This window comes from Xenopus laevis, chromosome 8L (genome assembly GCF_017654675.1).
Source record: "Xenopus laevis strain J_2021 chromosome 8L, Xenopus_laevis_v10.1, whole genome shotgun sequence".
Taxonomy (NCBI): domain Eukaryota; kingdom Metazoa; phylum Chordata; class Amphibia; order Anura; family Pipidae; genus Xenopus; species Xenopus laevis.
The window spans coordinates 31808804-31831045 of record NC_054385.1 but is presented as its reverse complement, the minus strand read 5'-3'; the positions used below and the strand labels follow the sequence as shown (position 1 = coordinate 31831045).

The 22242-nt window shown below is 43.4% G+C and overlaps 1 protein-coding gene across 1 annotated transcript; it reads left to right on the top strand.

Moving 5' to 3' along the window:
• The first annotated feature begins 2548 nt into the window (after nt 1-2548).
• Nucleotides 2549-6121, top strand: LOC121396976 (putative uncharacterized protein DDB_G0287113). Its single transcript, XM_041572652.1, has 10 exons — nt 2549-2567; nt 3055-3096; nt 3449-3518; nt 3626-3665; nt 3783-3870; nt 3963-4013; nt 4280-4339; nt 4483-4553; nt 4929-5258; nt 5772-6121. Exons 2-10 carry the CDS (start codon nt 3064-3066, stop codon nt 5890-5892), a joined length of 864 nt encoding a protein of 287 aa, XP_041428586.1. The 5' UTR covers nt 2549-2567; nt 3055-3063; the 3' UTR covers nt 5893-6121.
• Nucleotides 6122-22242: the final 16121 nt, after the last annotated feature.

Below are 22242 nucleotides of genomic sequence, written 5' to 3'. Positions count from 1 at the left end.
ACAGCTTTATCTTGTGTATAAGGCTAATCATACCCAAGAAAAGTTGCACAGAATAAACCCGGAGATTTCACCACTATGCCTTTGCTGCAAACAGCATATAGCTGTTTCACAACCTTTTGGAATACCCAGCACTCCAAAGATACTGGGCAGAAATAGTCTCTACCCTAAATGAATACCTACCTGAGAAGGTCGCTTTTTTTGTCACAAAACAGGAAAGTAAAAAATGTTTTCCCCTTCCCACCCCTAATTTGCATATGCAAATTAGGGTTAGGATTTGGTTCAGTATTAGGCCGAACCTTTGGATAAGGATTCAGGGAATCGGCCAAATCCAAAATAGTGGATTCGGTGCATCCCTACTTTATACCCTATGACCTACATCCTGTCTATAAGGCTTTCAAAAGCCAACAGCCCTGCCATTGTTTGCTTGCTAACCCAAGGAATTTCTGTTAATGTATTTCCTATACAATTTAGTCTGTACCATACCATATGCCTGTATAAATTGTACATCCAAAAACCCCAACCCTCATCCTAGAACACCCACTGATACGCAATAGCTTAATTATATGGCACCAGCTAAACAAAAACTGTTCACTGGCTCCATATACATCACCACGGACCCCAATAAGAAACAATACTGACTACTTACCTGGGATTGAAGATAAGGGATACAAAACTGTTTTTGGGCTCCAGAATCTTCAATCGAGGCACCTTCTAGGCACGGAAAAAGACCATATCCCCACGTTCCTAGAAAACAAAGAAAAGCAGTGAGTTGGGAACAAGTGGAGGTACCTACAGCTGAAACGTTATATCAATAGGAAATACTGTGTGTAGACCACTAACCAGCTTTGAAACATATAGCGCTATAAATAGACGTCACAGACTCTTTCTAACGTTGGAACACAAACTCCCCAACTAACCCAACTGTACTTGTCTTGGGAAATGGACTCAAACCTCAATCCCTGAGCAAGATTGGCTGGACATATTCCAAATAATAAAAAAATGCTCAATAAGCAATAAATACAATTGTAACCCCCATCTCTACCTGAAGAATGGATGCCCTACAAGCAAAGGCCCAAACCGGTTGTACCAGACTAAGCAACAGAAGCAGCACTGATTGATACCATGGCTGATGAATGAATGGATCCAACAAATATGGCAGCGCAGTAACTGCACTGATTCAATAAGCCACACATACAAAGCAATGTTCTGTGTATTTAATAGGCTGTGTATGTAGTGCACATCTAATTAGAAATAAATGCCATATAAACCTCACTCATCAACAAGGGACACTTCCCCTTTAAGAGCAGGGAACAGAAGTGACTTTCCACATGGGGATTTGACAGTTGGTTTAGTCCGTTGGTTGGCACTGTGGTGAGAGGTAAGCAAACTTTCCCTCTGGGCATTTTTTAGCCAAGTAACCCTTATTTTAGTGCAAAAAGAGGGGGAATTGGGGCGATATCTGCCCCCAGGCTAGCGGGTGTTGTGTCTCTCACTGATTTTAGTGAGTTTGGAGATTTTTTCCCTAACTTGTGCTTGGGAGATGCCTTTAATCTTAGTGTTGGTAGGGAGACACAGACCCTGGATTTGGCAATTAATGCAGGACTGTCGGCAGATATTCACATTATCTACTGAAGGTAACATTTGGGGACCCCTGTACCACAACATAAGATGATAAATTAGTGTTCCCAGTATTGATAGGCTCCTTAGAGATTTGCCCTTTGCCCCCTGGGTGTATGATGTGCCCTGCTCTTATGTACCAACATTGTAGATAAATACATGTTCCCTTTATACAAGTCTGGAACTAGGGGAGAACAGCAGATGCACGTGCCATGGGGACAGTCGGGGGTTATAGCAAATAAGTGGAGGACATACACCAAGGTCCCATAGAAGAGAGGAGACTTAGGGATTTGACAGTTGGTTTAGTCCGTTGGTTGGATCTGTGTTAAGTGTATATTCCATCTGAGAGATTTTCTGACAAACAACCTTTACTATAGTAAAAGAAAGACGGGAAAAGGTTGGGTGATGCCCCCAGACTAGCAGATGTTGCTCCTCTCCCTGATTTTAGTGAATTTGGAGACTTTTCCCATAAAATGTGCTTGGGAGATGCCTTTAATGTTAGTGCTGGTTGGGAGACACAGACCAGGATTTGGCAGTTATTCAGGGCTTTCAGCAAATTGACTGTGTGAGGAAACTTCCAGCATTCTAGAAACTGAGGCCCAGTACCTGCTAGAAGTGACACAAAGCTCTAGTTTAGGGGAAAATAGATCTCTGCCTTCCTCTGTATTATATAGGAAATATTAAGTACTAAATTCATTAACTTGTCTTTTTATTCTCTTTTCTATACAGATTGCTACGGTGCTTTTCCTGCATTTTTGGACAGCGACTTCTGTGCTTCAGACCTGCCTAATAACATCTGGGTTTTTGGCTTCTCCATTGTTCAGTTAATAACATCTTCATCTGAACAGTGTAAGAGAGAGCCAGGGGTTCCTTAGGGAAGGCCCCCCTCGGGGTGGCCCGGCCTTGTGCCGCCCCCTTTTTTTCCCCCTTAGGAGAATCTTCTTTAAGAGGTAATCTTGCAAATTCAACTGATACAGCACTTGATTTCTTCTTCAGCGAGTCTGTCCTAAATTCACTTGGGGGGTGGAGTCCCACGTGGCTTTGTGCATATGAGCCCATACGGTTACTGTATATGGGATTTATAAGAAGCAAATCCATCAGCAGCATTAATAATGGGCTTTTATCATTGAGTGGAACAATGTTTCATATAAATGGGGGAATACAGATAAGGAAATAAATGGATGGCCTGCCTTTTAGTTAACTTTTAGTATGTTATAGGATGACTAATTCTAAGCAACTTTCAATTGGTCTTCATTAACGTTTTTAAAAGCTGCTGAAAAAGCTAAATAACTCAAAAACCACAAACAATAAATGATAACCGAATGAAAATTGTCTGATCATATCACCCTCTACATCATACAAAAAAATAATTTAAAGGTGAACAAACCCTTTAACTGTGACTTCATTTTGCCTGATTATGTCCATTTGTCCTTTTAGATTTCGACGATGGAGAAATCATTGAGAAATCCATCTCTCAAGGTAATGCATGTGTGTTAAAAGTTCCTCTCTCATCTGAACTGGTGTTTCCCTTTCACTCTTCTATATAAGCTCTCCATAAGCAGCTGGCTGGCTGTCTGCGCCGTTTCCTTTATACATATAGGTGGGAGCTGCCATACCATTTGCATCTGTGCAGGTAGAACAGACATCCAGGGAATCCTATCACTATGTTTATTTCCTTTTCAGAATACAATGTCCTTATTCCTGGCATGTTTGCCCCATAGAAACCCCAAACCCTTTTCTGTCTCTACTCTCCTCAGAGCGAGACTGACTATGAGCAGCATTTAGAGCCCTTTAGTATTCTGTCACTAATGCTCTTTCCTTTCACTTACAGACGCTGTACTCCGTCCTGAAGAACTTCAGGGAGGAATATACAGACTTTGAGGCCCTTGCCTCTTATTACGGTAAAATCCAATATTCTTTATCAGTTCCTTATGTTGTTAGTTTTATTATATGTGAATTCCTTTCACCCTTTAGCTCAGTATTTAATGGAAATGTGTTTTTCCTGCAGAAGATCACTACTGGGTCCAATACAGCAAGAACTTCAACATGTAAGTAAAACATAAATGGACATGTTGGGAATCATTTGCTATTGCCCGGTGCTTATTGCAAGGGCAATAAGGCTGGAAAATATTTTATTAATGCTCAGTGGTATTTTTCTTTTTCAGAAAACACTTCCTTCTTACTTGTATTGAGGACCCGAGGATGAGGGCCAAGGAGAACATTGCCCAATACAGTTTAATGCTCGACTCACTGGTATGTAATGCAGAATAGAGGTTTTGATAAATAGGGAACAAATGATATTAGATTGCCAGCTCTTATCTCACGCTTCTTTCTTTATGTTACAGGAAGTGCTCAAGAGGGAACGTGCCTCCCTCAAGAATGCCAAGCTGCCTCCTGTAAGTTTCACTAGTATTATTATTATAGGAGAGGTTATTATTCACTGTGTGTCTCTATAATAATTAAGAACAATATTATTCATTCTCTCTCCTGCTCCCCTGGGGGGGGGGGCATCTAAAGTCACCCATCCAAGTGTCATTTTAACCAGCAACAAAAATGGGGTTATGCTAAGACACTGCATAGAGTTTTATTACAAGGGGCAACATGGGCACAATAATGGCATTTGTACAAAGAAGTGCTTAACACTGACTCTCTTCTTCCACAGGGTCATCCAACACGACTGCAAAACCGGAGGCAGAAATATGAGTATCAGAGGCTGGAGAATGTAAGTTCACCTGGGATCACTGTCCCTGATGCTTTTCTTGGGTGTTTAAAAGGTACTATTAGCAGCACATATACAGCCATAATTCTAATTGTCTCCTTTCTTTCCCCTTTGCTCCTATCCTCGTGCCTCCCCTGTGCTCACAGACCATCAAACATCATTTTTGCCAGTTTCAAATCGAGCTCTTGAGGGAGCAGAAGCTGCGGGAAGCTGCTCGGTATGTACTTTGCAATTACCACTTTCAATTACAGTTACTGGCACATAACATATTCAAAAAATAGATGTTTTCTCATAGCTCTGGGTGCTTTGGCCATACTAATAATAAATAGCACAGAAACTAGTGGAACTTTTTTAGGTCCCTACAACCATAGCACGTATCTCCGCATGAAACCCAGCATGGAACTTGCTTAGCTCAGTAACTGCCCAATGTGTTACAGTAGGGACAGGTGTGTAGAAGGTACAATGTTATTACTTAGGTACAAGTCTATCTGGCTATTTTAATCCTCCAGTGATCAGAATTGTAGTTGCAATACTTTGGAAACATATGACAATAATGACTCAATATTTGACATTTTCTTCCCTTCAAACCTAGTAAGAAACACACGCACAAACAAACTCCTGCAGCTAAAGAAAAGGAGGATGGAGCCACTGCAGCAGCAGAAGAGGGAGCCCTTGCCTCACAGGGGAAAGAAGAAGGAGCAAAAGAAAAAGAAGAGGAGGAAGAAGCAGCTCCCGGAAAAGAACAGCAAGAGGAGCAACAGGAGAAGATGGAGGAGCAATCTCCTGCAGTGAAAGAACAGGTAAGAATGAAGAGGAAAAGGAATGAAGAGGAAGCTCCAGCAGCGGAGAATAAAGAAGAGGGAGCGGATGGAGAAGAAGCTCCTCCAAGGAAGCGGCCAAGGAAGGACTACAGAGGATTTAGGTAATGTATCTAATTATGGGCTATTGCTTATTATCTGCAGATGCCCCATGTTGGCCAGTGCAACTCTATTTCACCTCCTGCTGTTCCTATCATATGGGCTGCCCAAATTAGTAGAATAAAAGAATGGCGGCCACAGTGGGTATGGCTCCTTCTACACTCACGTGCTGATCGGTCATGGTGCGTAACTGCTAGGCCGGTGTAGGGGTGCCTTTAGGTTGTGCCAGGTACTCTGGGTAAGAATCCAGCCAAGACTACAGATATCAGTTCTGGTTCTCTAGTAGGCCAATGAGGGGGGAGGTAGGTAACTCTGATAGGACTGCTGTAGCATTTGCTCACATATCCACCTTTGGGAATGGGTTTCTCACTGGAAGCAAGACTGGCACCAGGTGATCAATATAAAAATAAAAGGTGCCATGCCAGGTAGCTGAGAATGAGCCTTTTATATAATAAAAAAACAAGTATTAGTCTGTAATTAATTCTTATTTTAATCATTTCTAAACTTTTTCTTTTCAGTGTTCCACCAGAAGACTCTTCAGACAGTTCTGCTGCCACCAACGCAACCCTGCTCCTTGCATGCCTTCTGTGGCTGTTTGTGCATATCTGTGTGTTTGTGTGTGTCTATGTGTGTCTGTGAGTGTTTGTCTATGTTTGTGTGTGTCTGTGTCTAGCCATGATCCAGGGTATAAACCGACTGCCGTTTGAAGGAGTCAGGAAGGAATTTTTACCCTCAGTTCAAATTGGCCAAGTGCTGGGGTTTTTTGCCTTCCTCTGGATCATCAGCTGTTGATTATTGTTGATGCCCAACAATAATTGCATATTTAAATCAATAAATCTCCTGTTCCCACCAACAGGTTTCCCATAAACATGTCTCTGTGTTTTTAATTGAATAACTATGGTGAATATTGAAGGGAGGGTCTCCTGTGCCTCATTCTGCTTAAGGTGACTGACCAATTGTGTGAAGGGATGTGCGTTTGTGTGTATCTAAATAATACCGCTGGGGCTGATGAACATCTGCAAGTGCAGAACAGGGTTGGGTAAAACTGTGTTGTGTTGCTCATAGAGGGTTTAATTGAAGAACTGGTTTAATATCTCTGCAGGTGAGTTGCTATAGTGGGTTCTGCTGTGGGACTTGGTTAATATGTACATGATGGGGCTGAAAGACACAGATATAAGGTCATTCTACCTACTATAGTATTATACATACTGAACTCTAATGATTGGAATGTATTAAATATTGCTTTACTCAATAGGCCACAATCCAACAGCATTTCTAACAATGTGCCCCATTGATACTATAACAGGCATTTAATAAATGGATATGCTTGATATAGGGGGATGTTTATGATGGATTAGTTTTTAGGTAACTCTCTGTACAGGTTATAAGAAGCTTTTGTGGTGGTAGTGGTGGTGGGGGTCCTGCTAATGGTCCTGGTAACGAGAAGCATTCCATTCCTTCTCAACCCCACACAATCCCCTCTAAGGCCGACTGTCAGCAGAATTAACTCCTGTAGCAACACAGTACTCCACATTCAGATCTCCATGGACTTTGTCAACAAAATACATGAGGTAAAACAGGAGACCAATGAGACTATGGGGTCCTATAATGTTACATCTCTTTTCACGTGCATACCCACATCTGAGATAATTGGAAGGCAATTAAAAGACAATGTGTGTATGTAACTTCTTTGATTTACCTGGAAGGGGTATCTGTTCCTGCAAGCATTGCTGAGATCAGTGATCGCAATCTCGACACCTTTAATCTGAGCCAAATCAATGGCACCACGGAAAGAGAGTATTTTCTGGAAAGGAAAGTATATAATTATAAAGGAACATACTGGGGGAGCTGCTACTGTGTATTATTTGGCATTTGCCAATACAGTTAACAAATAGTGACAGATAATAGCAATGACATTTCCACATGTTTATAAACCTAGCGAGAATGAGAAATTAAAGGGACAGAGACAATCGCAATGACAGTTACACATGACTATAAACCAAGTGAGAATGAGGAATTAATTGATATTGCGAAGTTGCCATAGTTACATCGTTTAAGGGTCAGAGTTATGTTGTTTCAGGAGTCCGAACCAGCAGTTCAGAGAACAGAAAAGAATGAGGAATGAATGGCTATTGGAAAAATTGCTTAGAGGTACATTGTTTCAGGAGTTATAACCAGCAATTCAGATAACAGAAAAGAATTTGGAATGAATGATATTGGGAAGCTGCTTAGAGTTACATTTTTATCAGCCAAAAAAGTTTTTCGCAAAAAGCATTGGTTTCTAAGTGTCTAAAAAATGAAAGAAAATCATGTTTCCCATAAAAACAAACACATATATCAGAAACACAATTTATTTATGTAAGAGAACACAGCAGATTTGAAAAGTTCTATGTCTCCTGAATGCGCCAATATCTATATATAAATATATAAATATAGTTTTATGAAGATTTCTCACTTGTATAGATCAAAAACTCCAAACTTATGTCATTCTATTATCACAGAACCCCTCAGTGACTTCTAATATCCTTATCATTTAAAGTAGGGAGTACGTTGTCTCTTATAGTATATGAGTGATGCTCAAAGATCTCTGTATAACTCAACCTGCAGCCTCATGACTTTATATGGTCACAGAACCCGTCAGTGAAAGCAAATATCCTTAACATTTACGGTATTTACAGTGGGGTTGCAGTATCCCTTATAATACGAGTGATAGCCAACTGACTAACTCAGCCTGCAGCCATATGCATTTATATGGTCTCAAACCCCTCAGTGACTTTCAATATCCTCATAATTTACAGTGGGGGTACATTATCCCATATAATACTTGGGTGATACTCAGAGTTGCCTCTAGAACTCAGACGGGAGCCTTGTGCCTTTATATGGTCACAGAACCCCTCAGTGAAAGCAAATAACCTTAACATTTACGGTAGGGGGCACACAATCTCAGAAAATACCTGTGTGATACTTAAGGTCCACTGTATAACTTAGTCCACAGTCTTGTCTCTTTTATGGTCACAGAACCCCTCAGTTACATCTAACACGCATATCATTTAGGGGGTACAGTATCCTTTATAGTCCCTGTATAAATAAGCCTGTAGCTTTGCGCCTTTACATGGCTACAACCTCTCATTGACTTCTAATATCCTTACAATTTACAGTGGGGTTGCAGTATCCCTTATAATATGAGTGACAGTCAATTGGCTAACTCAGCCTGCAGCCATATGCATTTATATGTCCCGAAACCCTCAGTGACTTTTAATATCCTTATAATTTACAGTGGGGGTACATTATCCCATATAATACTTGGATGATACTCAGAGTTCCCACAATAACTCTAGCCTGCAGCCTTGTGCCTTTATATGGTGACAAACCCCCTCAGCGACATCTAATATCCTTATAATTTAACGAAAGGGGGTACATAATCCCTTATAATACACAAGTGATACTCAGAGTTCCCTGTATAACTCAGCCTGCAGCCTCGTGAGTTTATATGGATTACATTATCCATTATAATACATGAGTGATCATCAAGAGTTTCCTAAATAACTTTGAATCCCTCAGCGACTTCTAATATATTTATAACTTACAGTGAGGGTTCATTATCCTTTATAATACACGAGTGATAGTCTAATGTTTAACTCAACGTTCAGCCTTGTGCCTTTATATGGTTGCAGAATCAACCGCTTAGTGAAATCGAATATCCTTATTATTTACAGAAGGGGGTACAGTGTCACTTGCATCCATCTATTTCAGATAACGATGTCTAGATGATCTGCCTGCATATAAAGGGGATCATTTGCAAGGTGCAACAATTAAAAATGTTTTTTTTTTGTACTTTGCATTTAGCCCTATGGGCTGCACCCAAAGAGCTGTGCCTTATTATGAATACACTGAATTCTGAGAGGAAGAGTGGTGAACAGTGAGAGTTTCCAGGTAGCCACATCGCTTGTGCTTCATTCAAGCAACAGGCTAGGATGTACCTGGGTCTGCAAGACACAGAAAAGACATAATTAATAACTAACTATTGCAAGTGTTAAGCACAGAGTTGCCTTGCAGATGACGTGCTACGCTCTGATCCAGGTCCTGCTCTTCTTCTGGCGCTTTGGTAATTTTCATCACTTTCGGCGCATGCGCAGTTGTAGCGAACCAGGAAAATGCTCCAACTCCAAACGGCAGTCTTGTACTTTAAAGCAATGCCTTTAAGGGTGTACCACCAAGTACTGTAGGGAAAAGTTTAAAGGTCTCGGCATAAGTGAATTCAGACTCTCAGCATAGCGTAAACCACTCGCTTCCACCCACACCAACCCTTCCGCCCATTCACCAACCCACATGCTAAATGGACCATCTCCCCGCCTAATAGTTTAAAAATTAGTAGCTTTGTCAAAGGCCGCGGGTCCCTTCGTGGGTAAAGGGGTGGCCGGGTTCCCTGCGTGGGTAAAGAAGTGGGCGGGTTGCCTTCATGGGTAATGGGGCAGGTTGGTTCCCTGCATGTGTAAAGGGGGAGGCGGGTTCCCTACATGGGTGATGGGGCAGGTGGGTTCCTTGCGTGGGAAAAGAGGCGGGCGAATTCCCTTCGTGGGTAAAGGGGCGGGTGGATTTCGTGCATGGATAAAGGGGCGGGCGGGTTCCATGCATGGGCAAAGGGGTGGACGGGTTCCATGCATGGGTAAAGGGGTGGGAGGGTTCCCTGCGTGGGTAAAGGAGAAGGCGGGTTCCCTGCATGGGTAAAGGGGCAGGCGGGTTCCCTGCGTGTGTAATAGGGCGGGTGAGTTACCTGCATGGATAAAGGTGTGGGCGGGTTCCCTGCGTGGGTAAAGGGGCAGGCGGATTTTCTGCATGGGTAAAGGTGTGGGCGGGTTCCATGCATGGGTAAAGGGGCGGTCGGGTTCCCTGCATGGGTTAAGGAGCACGCGGGTTCCTTGCGTGGGTAAAGTTGCGGGTGGATTTCGTGCATGAGTAAAGGGATGGGAGGGTACCATGCATGGGTAAAGGAGTGGGCAGGTTTCCTGCATGGATAAAGGGACGGGCAGGTTCCCTGCATGGATAAAGGGGCGGGCAGGTTCCCTGCATGGATAAAGGGGCGGGCAGGTGGGTTCCCTGTAGGGGTAAAGGGGCAGGTGGGTTTTCTGCATGGGTAAAGAAGTGGGTGGGTTCCCTGCGTGGATAAAGGAGCGGTTTGCTTGCATGGGTAAAGGGTTTTGCAGCTTCCCTGCGTGGGTAAAGGGGCAGGCAGGTTCCCTGAGTGAATAAAGGGGTGGGAAGGCCGGCTCCATGCATGGGTAAAGGGGCGGGCGAGTTCCCTGCATGGGGGGTAGGCGGGTTCCATGCATGGGTAAAGGGGCGGGCGAGTTCCCTGCATGGGGGGTAGGCGGGTTCCATGCATGGGTAAAGGGGCGGGTGGGTTTCCTGCATGGGTAAAGGGGTGGACGAGATCCCTGCGTGGGTAAAGGGGAGGGTTCCCTGTGTGGGTAAAGAGGCAGGTTCCATGCATGGGTAACGGGGCGGGCGGGATCCCTGTGTGGGTAAAGGGGGGGCAGGTAGGATTCCTACATGAGTAAAGGGGTGGGTTCCATGCATGGGTAAAGAGACAGGCATGTTGCCAGCGTGGGTAAAGAGGCGGGTTCCCTACGTGGGTAAAGGGGCAGGCGAGATCCCTGCGTGGGTAATGGGGCGGGTTCCCTGTGCGGGTAAAGGGGCAAGTTCCATGCTTGGGTAAAGGGGCGGGTTCCCTGTGTGGGTAATGGGGCGGGTTCCATGCGTGGGTAAAGGGGTGGGGTGGGATCCCTGTGTGGGTAAAGGGGCAGGTGGGTTTCCTATGTGAGTAAAGGAGTGGGCGGGTTCCATGCATGCGTAAATAGACAGGCATGTTGCCAGCATGGGTAAAGAGGCGGGTTCCCTGTGTGGGTAAAGGGGCGGGTGGGTTGCCTGCGGGGGTAAAGGGGTGGGCGGGTTCCACGCGTGGGTAAATGGGCTGGCGAGTTCCCATCGTGAGTAAAGGGGTGCATGGGTTACCAGCATAGGTAAAGGGGTGCACGGTTTGCCTGCGTGGGCAAAGGGGCTCGTGGGTTCACTGTCTGGGTAGAGGGGAGGGCAGGTTCCCTGCATGGGTAAAGGGGCAGGCGGGCAGGTTCCCTGTGTAGGTAAAGGGGCAGGCGTGCGGGTTCCCTTTGTGGGTAAAAAGGCGGGTGGGTGGGCTCCATGCGTGGGTAAAGGGGTGGACGGGTTCCCTGCGTGGGTAATGGGGCAGAACAGCCTCTTTATTAGAGAGAGAAAAGGTGCTCGCTGTGTTTTACTCCTCTGGGATTGTCTCCCCTGAGGGGCAAGATGTTTACTACAAGTGACACACGGGTGCTGCTGTGTTTTATTGGCACCCGGTGTTCTGGGTCATTATAATTATATCTTCATAATCATTATTAATATAATTATGGGAAAAAAGATGCCTGATGTTGGGCTGCCCTTACCTGCCCTTATGTTGGGGAGATTCCAGTGGTGGGAAGGAGCACAGCTTACAAGCAGGCATCAAGGAGGGAGGGCAGATGCAGGGTGTGGTGCAGCCCACAAGCAGGCAAGGAGGAAAAAAATCTGTTATACCCTCTCTCATTGCATAACAGCCACCAGTGGGAATTATCTGCTGACTGGCGCCTATGACAACACAGCCAAAGTGTGGACATACCCTCTGTGGGGGCCAACAACGACTCTCGCTGGCCACAAAGGGAAAGTCACAGGATTGAACATTTCATGGGACGGAGAACTAATCACCACCTGTTCCTTCGACAGAACCTTCAAGCTGTTGGCCTAATATAACCCCCCATAGTGACTCTTCAGGGTGTGTAGATAATTGAAATAGATGTTTCTAAATCCTGACTGCCAGGTGTGTGGCCCTCTTGCTACAACTCCCATATCCTCAAGTTGTTAAACTACAACTCCCTTATCCTCCCGAAACGGCACATGCCCAGCACCTCTAATACCAGAACTGTTGGCGCTTTCCTCTTCTCCTGTACCTGGTGGCATCTCATCCCTGCCCCCACTCTGCACACCATGCCCATTACATTCTATTGCACTGGTTTCCCAGGGTCAAGAAAAAAAGCACCAGTTATTGGACAGTGGGTGCGCGCGGGTGTTTCTCTTCATTGCACAAATACAATTAGTCAAACTGGAATCTTCTCAAGTTCTGTGTGCCAGAGGTGCGGGGAGTTGGGCAGAAAACACACACAATGGGCTTCATGTGCTGCTTAACAACTGCTGCCTTGTGTTTATTATAAAGGAGAGAGAACAACCCTGTCAGCCAATGAGAATGCAACTTCTGTGTGGGTAAAGGGGTGGGCGGGCGGGTTCCCTGTGTGGATAAAACACATTTGCTATAGTAAGTACATATCTAACATGTGACTTATGGTACATATACTGCAATAACTAATGCAGCCATTGAGGGAAGCTTAAACTGCCTTTTCCATTCAGTACCATGGACAGCACTCTGTGGCTGCAGCTCCTATTGATTGACACACTGGTTGGTGGCACCGCTGTCACAGCAAAGAGCCAGTTCTATACACCTACAGATAACATTTTTATAACATTATTCTTATTAGATATCCTTGTACCACTGATATAGGCTGACTATGTGGTCGGACATGTATACATATTGGTTTATCTAAGTATGTGGCATATAGGGGCCCTGAAATGAAGACACCCCATTTGAGCTATCAGTTCTGTCATTCCAGATACTGCAAAATCAACACATTTACAGATTTCTTTTGAGGGGCAAAGGTAGAAAAGGCTACATTAACACCAAAAAACATATATTTTTGGAAAGTACACATTCCACTGAATCCCAATAACTGTAGATATGCTCGTCTTTCTACTCCAAAGCATCAAGCTGCAAACCTTTCCTAAGTTTTTATATTTGGTTACATCTCCAAAAATCCCCTCAACGTTTTCACCTTGAAGTATCTTATCTCTCAAATACTATTAGTTACCAAGATAAAAAAAAACTAAATACAAGCGCAGAGAGCACATTGGCCCTGAACCCTTCTACCAACATTGTGGACCTCCCCCTTGACTCCCTCTGTTGCAAAAAGATGAGAACACGAGGGGGGGCAGCAAGCTTCCTCAGGCAGCGGAGAGAAAGAAGTTGGGTCTGAAAGGACAATGTAGAGCCAAGGGTTGGAAATATAATGAAACTAATAACGAGGACATGCCAGTGGGTCCCAGTTCCCCCAGTTCTGACACTGCCTGTCAAATAAATGCATATCTGGCTGCTGTCTATCTGCTGTATAGTATAATAAAAAAAACATTCTCAACCCTTATCTATGAATTACTTCTATAGCCCACTACCAGAAATTGTCTTATTGGGCAAAGCCTGAGCATGTTCTGTACCAACAAAAGCCATAATACTTACCATGAGAGTGTCCCGGGAAATGTCTTGTCTTCTTCTGTATTATGATCTCAATTCCATCCCTTCTGCTTTCTCTCTTTTCTTCTGCTTCTTACTGGCATTTTCCTGATAAAGACAAATGAATGAAAATCGTTAATTAAAAAACCAGGGGGTTTTTTTTGGGGCTACTTAAGATTTCCAAATCTACCATAATTAATGTGCAATCCAACTAATTCAATAACATTGAATAAAACCACCATGCTTACGCAGCCTTAATGCTAAGGGACCTGTCACCACATTCCCCTCTAAAGGGCTGAGCAGTGACTATAAGAAAACTAATCCTATGCTAACCAGGGCTCACACTTCCTACTTACTTGGGTCCTGGCTGTGGTTCTCCTGCAAAGTGGCTTCTTCAATAGATGTTCCTCCTCTGATGCACATCTGCCCCTGTGACTTGTCTCCTTTCATATTCTTCTAAACTCCACCCTCTTAGAACCTCCTATGTGTCTCACTACTCCCTCTAGTGGCCAAACACTATATATACAGCTAATGTCTAATCTAACCCATCTCTACACTGCCATCTAGAGGAAGAAAATGGTAATTAAATCTGTAATTACAGATTTAACCCTTTCACTGCAGGCCGATATGGCTGATTTGAAATAAAAAAATCATGTTTCACATAATACAATCACACACATCAGACACATAATTTATTTTATGTACGAGACACAGTATATTTGGAAAGTTCAATTTCTCCTCAACACGCCAATACCAAATAATATAATTTAATGAATATTTCTCACTTGTATAGATTAAAACTCCAAGCAGTTCACTACTAAAATTCCAAAGCACTGCTGCCCAAAACTCCATAAGTTTGATTTCAAGGCCAAACATTCAACTAACTGTAGGTTTACCCTAGAAAACTACACATTATTAGAAGGAGCAGATTCTGGCAAATAATAAGAACATATATCTATGTACTAGTGATGTGCGGGCCGGCCCGATACCCACGGGTTTACCCTCTGTTCTCCCTACCCGCCACTGTCAAATGCCGGCTTCGACTTCGTCTTTTATAGACACTGCACATGCTCGGGTCGGCGCGGGTCTATAAAAGCAACCCGGAAGTCTGATGTGGCGGGCACGGGGTAAGGGAGGGCGGGTATATACTATGTACTCCAAACTACCAAGTTGCAATTCTTTTCTAAAATTATAATTTTTTTGTAGAAACTAGTGAATTTTTTGAAAAATTAGCTCAAAGATTCTAGTCTACAGTATCATATATGCCACATATCATTGGTTACCAAGGTAAAACACTCTATGAATGCCAGGATTCCACTGAACAGTTTTATGGCCAATGTGTATGGGTTTATGTAAGTATACTGCATATAGGGGCCTCAAAATGTAGACACCCCATACGAGCAACCTGTAAGTCTACTTACCGCCCTGGTGATTTGGGGTATATTTCAATGCAATCCTGCAGGGGAATAGTCGGGTCTTGGTCATTAGTGGTTGCGTGCGTATCTTGACGTGTGCGTGTATGTGTGTCACAGTGCGTCGCTGAGCATGTGAATAGACACTGGGACATTATTTGGACGGCAAGTACACTAACCGGTTGCTAGGTTGTTCCACAAAAACAGCAACAATCGCAGACACCGTCTTGCCTTACTAAAAACTATCCCACAGTAACAGCAACAATCCCGGAGATAATCTTGCCTTACTAAAAACTATCCCACAGCAACAATCCTGGAGACCATCTTGCCTTATTATACACTACCCCACAGTCACAGCAATAATCCTGGAGATCATCTTGCGTAACTAAATACTATCCCACAGTAACAGTATCAATCCCTGAGACGATCTTGCCTTACTAAACACTATCCCACAGATACAGCAACAATCCCGGAGACCATCTTACCCTACTAAACACTATTCCGAAGAAAAAGCAACAATCCCAGAGACCGTCCTGTCTTACTAAACACTATCCCACAGTTACAGCAACAATCCAAGAGACCATCTTGCCCTATTATCAGAACAAGGGGAATGCAATGCTGTATTTTGCTAATACCATGTACAGGGAGCGAGGGGTCCAGTCGAGTCTCAATCAGCTGTTTCATTGGGACTCGAGAGGTTGGCATGTATGTATTACAGTATGTATGTATTATGTATCAGGATTACTTCTTCCTAATGAATTTCTTAGTATATGACTAAAGGACCTGATATATAAGAGCTCCCTACTAAAGGACCTGATATATAAGAGCTCCCTACAGGCAGCACTGACTACCTGCTCCGCCACCTGCTCTTCTGCACCCAGTGAGGTGGGACCAGTGGGGAACAGCTATTTGCCACTTCGGCACTACTATCACCTTGAGTGAGGATCTCAGGCACTTCCCTTCAAAAGCTCTGAATTACAGAAAGGTTGTCTCCTATAGGATCCATTATAATCAAATAATCCAACTTTTTAAAAATTATTTTCCTTTGTCTCTGTAATAATAAAACAGTACCTTGTACTTGATCCCAACTAAGATGAAAGTAATACTTATTGGAAGCAAAACCAGATCATTGGGTTTATTTAACGTTTACATGATTTTCTAGTAGACTTAAGGTATGAAGAGCCAAATTACTGAAAGATCTGTTATCCTTAAACCCCAAGGTCCTGAGCATTCTGGATAACATACCTGTTCTCAAACGATCTAAGCATGAGAGTCTGAAATACATTTTAACTGTGCTAATGGCAAGGGTTAATCAGTGCAGCATTAAAGGGGTCATTACCCTTTACATTAACTTTAATATGGTGCAGAGAGGGATATTTTGAGAAACTTTGCAATGTTTTTTATTATTTAGCCTTTTATTCAGCAGCTCTCCAGTTTGCAGATTGAGCAGTCTGTTTGCTAGGGTCCACATTACCGTAGCAAATATAAATTGATTTGCAGAGAGCCTGAATAAAAAAAAAAAAGTAGCAATAAACATATAGCCTTACAAGGCATTGTGCAAGATGGTACGGTGGCAATTACATGTGTAAATACCCCCACAACTCAGAGCAAGATGGTACGGTCTCAATTACATGTATAAATACCCCAGAACTCAGAGAAAGATGGTACGGTGGCAATTACATGTATAAATACCCCAGAACTAAGAGAAAGATGGTACGGTGGCAATTACATGTATAAATACCCCCAGAACTCAGAGCAGAATGGTACGGTGGCAATTACATGTATAAATACCCCCAGAACTCAGAGCAAGATGGTACAGTGGCAATTACATGTATAAATACCCCAGAACTCAGAGAAAGATGGTACGGTGGCAATTACATGTATAAATACCCCCAGAACTCAGAGAGGAATGGGATGGTGACAATTACATGTATAAATACCCCCAGAACTCAGAGAAAGATGTTACGGTGGCAATTACATATGTATAAATAACCCAGAACTCCGAGCAAGATGGTACGGTGGCAATTACATGTATAAATACCCCCAGAACTCCGAGCAAGATGGTACGGTGGCAATTACATGTATAAATACCCCAGAACTCAGAGAAAGATGTTACGGTGGCAATTACATGTATAAATAACCCAGAACTCAGAGAAAGATGGTACGGTGGCAATTACATGTATAAATACCCCCAGAAGACAGAGAGGAATGGTACGGTGACAATTACATGTATAAATACCCCAGAACTCAGAGAAATATGTTACGGTGGCAATTACATGTATAATTCTACCCACACTAATAATAGAACTACCATGAATAAAGTTTATTAATATTAATGTTTTATTAAAAAAATACTGTTTGAAAACACTGCTTCTTGTATACTCAAAAACGGCGATAGGGACACATCTTGCCCCTAACCCACCTTCTGCCAAAACTAGAAGCAATGCGACTTTGGCAGCGGCAGGAAATGTGTCAGTGATGTGATGCTGATGTGTCAACATGTCGTTGTGAAGCTGCTGCTGCCAACCTATTACCCCTTTGTAATCACTACTTAATGCAGCTCACAGCCTGCCCACCTGACAGACCCCCCTTTCGCACCCGCTCTCCTCCGGCTGGCTCTCTGCAGCTCGGCCACTCTGGGCAGGATAAACCTGGAGGCGAGTAGAATGTCCAGAACCAGCCCCGGCAGAACACTGAGCAATGAGTGGCGACTTCTAGCAGCCATCCCTCCTGTTGCAGAGCGATCTCCAGGGACAGTGGGGCCAATGAGACTCTGTCAGGCTGCAATCAGCATCCAAATTAGCCTGTGAGCCCTCAGGTGGTCAGTGTTATAGGGATGGAAACCAACACCCACACATCTCTTAGTGTGCTTGCAATTAAGCACCGCTGATTCCACCGCATCATTCATTTATAGTACTAAATGATAAAGCACAGAGGACTTCACCCGCACAGTGCCCTAGATGTACTTAAAATGACACACTTCCTGGTTCTACCAGCACTGTTCTCTTAATGTGCTTCTCATTCGGCACCCCGGAATATAGCCGCTCAGTTTCCTTGGTGTGCGCGTATCACCAAGTACTGTAGGGGAAAGTTTAAAAGCCTCAGCAGAAGTGAATTCAGACTCTTAGCGTAGTGTAAACCACTCGCTTCCACCCAAACCAACCCTTCCATCCATTCAGCGACCCGCAAGCTAAATGGACCATCTCCCTGCCTAATAGTTTAAAAATTTGTATCACCTGATGTGCCTTTTCACTCGCTTGTGCACAAGCTTTGTCAAAGTCAGGCAGGATCCATGGGTGGGTAAAGGGACAGGCATGTTGCCAGCGCGTGTAAAGGGGTAGGGGGGTTCCCTGCGTTGGTAAAAGGGTGGGCAGGTTCCCTGTGTGGGTAAAGGGGTGGGCAGGTTCCCTACGTGGGTAGAGGGGCAGGCAGGATCCCTGCATTCTATTACATTCTATGATTAGAAACAAAGCGGGTGTTTCTTTTCATTGCACAAACACAATTGGTCAAACCGGAATATTCTCCAGCTCTGTGTGCCACAGGTGCAGGGAGTTGGGCAGAAAAACACAAACAATGGGCTTCATGTGCTGCGTAATAATCAGTGCCTTGTGCTTATTATAAAGGAGAGAGAACAACCTGGTCGGCCAATCAGAATGCAACTTCTGTGTGGGTGGGAGGGTTCGGGTGGGATTCCCTGTGTGGATAAAACACATTTGCTATAGTAAGTACATATCTAACATGTGACTTATTGTACATATACTGCAATAACTAATGCAGCCATTGAGGGAAGCTTAAACTGCCTTTTCCATTCAGTACCATGGACAGCACTCTGTGGCTGCAGCTCCTATTGATTGACACACTGGTTGGTGGCACCGCTGTCACAGCAAAGAGTCAGTTCTATACACCTACAGATAATATTTTTATGAAATTATTCCTATTAGATATCCTTGTACCACTGATATAGGCTGACTCTGTGGCATATGAGGGCCCCAAAATGAAGACAGTTCTGTCATTCCAGATACTGCAAAATCAACTACAGATCTCTTTTGAGAGGCAAAGGTAGAAAAGGCTACATTAACCCTCAAAAAACATATATTTTGGTAAGTACACATTCCATTGGATCCCAATTGGGTATGCATGCCTTTCTACTCCAAAGCACCAAGAGGCAAACCTTTCATACATTTTTGGATTTGGTAACATTTCCAAAATTCCCCTCAAACCTTTCACCTTCAAGTATCTTATCTCTCAAATACTATTAGTTATCAAGATAAAAAAAAAAAACCTAAATACTACTGCAGAGAGCGCATTAACCCTGGAACCCTCCGTGAACATTGTGGACCTCCCCCTTGACTCCCTCTGTTGCAAAAAGATGAGTACACGAGGGGGGGCAGCAAACTTCCTCAGGCAGCGGAGGGGCCACAATCTCCCCTCATTAGCAAGAGAAAGCCGTAAAGTCTGAAAGGACAATGTAGAGCCAACGGTTAGAAATATAATGAAACTAATAACGAGGACATGCCAGTGGGTCCCAGTTCCCCCAGTTCTGACACTGCCTGTCAAATAAATGAATATCTGTCTGCTGTCTATCTGCTGTATAGTAAGTAAAAGTACACATTCCACTGAATCCCAATAACTGTAGATATGCTGTTCATTCTACTCCAAAGCATCAAGCCACAAACCTTTCCTAAGTTTTTATATTTGGTTACATTTCCAAAAATCCCCTCAAAGTTTTCACCTTGAAGTATCTTATCTCTCAAATACTATTAGTTACCAAGATAAAAAAAAAAATCTAAATACAAGCGCAGAGAGCACATTGGCCCTGAACCCCTCCGCCAACATCGTGAACCTTCCCCTTGACTCCCTCTGTTGCAAAAAGATGAGCACACGAGGGGGGGCAACAAGCTTCCTCAGGCAGCGGAGAGAAAGAAGTTGGATCTGAAAGGACAATGTAGAGCCAAGGGTTGGAAATATAATGAAACTAATTACGAGGACATGCCAGTGGGTCCCAGTTCCCCCCAGTTCTGACACTGCCTGTCAAATAAATGCATATCTGGCTGCTGTCTATCTGCTGTATAGTATAATAAAAAAGCATTCTCAACCCTTATCTATGAATTACTTCTATAGCCCACTACCAGAAATTGTCTTATTGGGCAAAGCCTGAACATGTTTTGTACCAACAAAAGCCTTAATACTTACCATGAGAGTGTCCCGGGAAATGTCTTGTCTTCTTCTGTATTATGATCTCAATTCCATCCCTTCTGCTTTATCTCTTTTCTTTTGCTTCTTACTGGCATTTTCCTGATAAAGACAAATGAATGAAAATTGTTAATAAAAAAAAACAGTGTTTTTTTGTGGGGCTGCTTAAGGTTTCCAAATCTACCATAATTAATGTGCAACCCCACTAAATCAATAACATTGAATAAAACCACCATGCTTACGCAGCCCTAATGCTAAGGGGACCTGTCACCACATTCCCCTCTAAAGGGCTGAGCAGTGACTATAAGAAAACTAATCCTATGCTAACCAGCCCTCACACTTCCTACTTACTTGGGTCCTGGCTGTGGTTCTCCTGCAAAGTGGCTTCTTCAATAGATGTTCCTCCTCTGATGCACATCTGCCCCTGTGACTTGTCTCCTTTCATATTCTTCTAAACTCCACCCTCTTAGAACCTCCTGTGTGTCTCACTACTCCCTCTAGTGGCCAAACACTATATATACAGCTAATGTCTAATCTAACCCATCTCTACACTGCCATCTAGGGGAAGGGGGAAATGGTAATTGCTTTAACCCTTTCACTGCAGGCCGATTTGAAATAAAAATATTATGTTTCACATAATACAATCACATAGATCAGACATAATTTATTTTATGTACGAAACACAGCATATTTGGAAAGTTCAATTTCTCCTCAAAACGTCAGTACCAAATATTATCATTTTATGTATATTTCTCACTGTATAGATCAAAACTCCAAGCAGTTAACTACTAAAATTCCAAAACACCGCTGCACAAAACTCCATATGTCTGATTTCAAGGTCAAACATTACACTAACAGTAGGTTTACCCTAGAAAACTACACATTATTAGAAAGAGCAGATTCTGGCAAAGCAAAAATGACTAAATATATCTATGTATGCTGTATTTTGCTACAGGCAGCGAAGGGTCCAGTCGAGTCTCAATCAGCTGTTTTATTGAGACTAGAGATGTTGGAATCAGTCTGAGAGACACTAGAGTGATGGCCAACAGCACACTGCCTTTATAGTGCAGTTAATGCTTTGATTATATTATTATTATCATAACATAACCATACATTACACACATTATGTATGTATTATGTATCAGGATTAGTACTTCTTCCTAATGAATTTCTTAGTATATGATTAAAGGACCTGATATATAAGAGCTCCCTACAGGCAGCACTGCCTACCTGCCCCCCACCTGCTCTTCTGCACCCAGTGAGGTGGGACCAGTGGGGTACAGCTATTTGCCACTTCGGCACTACTATCACCTTGAGTGAGTATCTCAGGCACTTCCCTTCAGCTTCAATTGTGAAAGCAAAGAGAGGACAAACACTAGCATAGAAGCCGTGGCATAACGCGAGTGTGTCGGGCCCCCCTGCAGAAGGGAGATAGGGGAAAGTGCTGTGTTGGACTTAAATATTTTAATCATGCCAGACTCTACACCTGACATATGGATATTCCAGTGCATGAGATTCATCTTTATCTCTAGTGTGAGGCAGGTGGGTGCAGTGCTTGGCCATTGCAAACATCAGACTATTGATTACATAGAAGATTGGCAAGTATCTGGCCCATATGGCAAAAAGCTTGATCTTGCTGGGGGGTCTTATTTACAAAGGCCCTGGTGCTGGCAGCTGCAAAACAGCCCTGTCTTTACTAGCACCCTGCACACACTGGCACTCCCTAACTTGCATGTTTGATTATCAAGCAAGCTAAGGAGTAGTTAGAGAGTAAGATAATGGATGTCTATGTGCCTCCTTCCAACCAACCCTGCATATTTACAGCACAATACATACAAATACCAAGAACTCGCTTAAGCTCCTGTTATTACGCAATCAGAACATACATTGTCCCTTTTCTGAATAGTAACTCAGCAATGTCCATCCCTAACCTGACAGTGATCCGCTGCCTCACTGCCCACGCTGGATATATAGATCAAAACACTGTTGTTTCTAAAG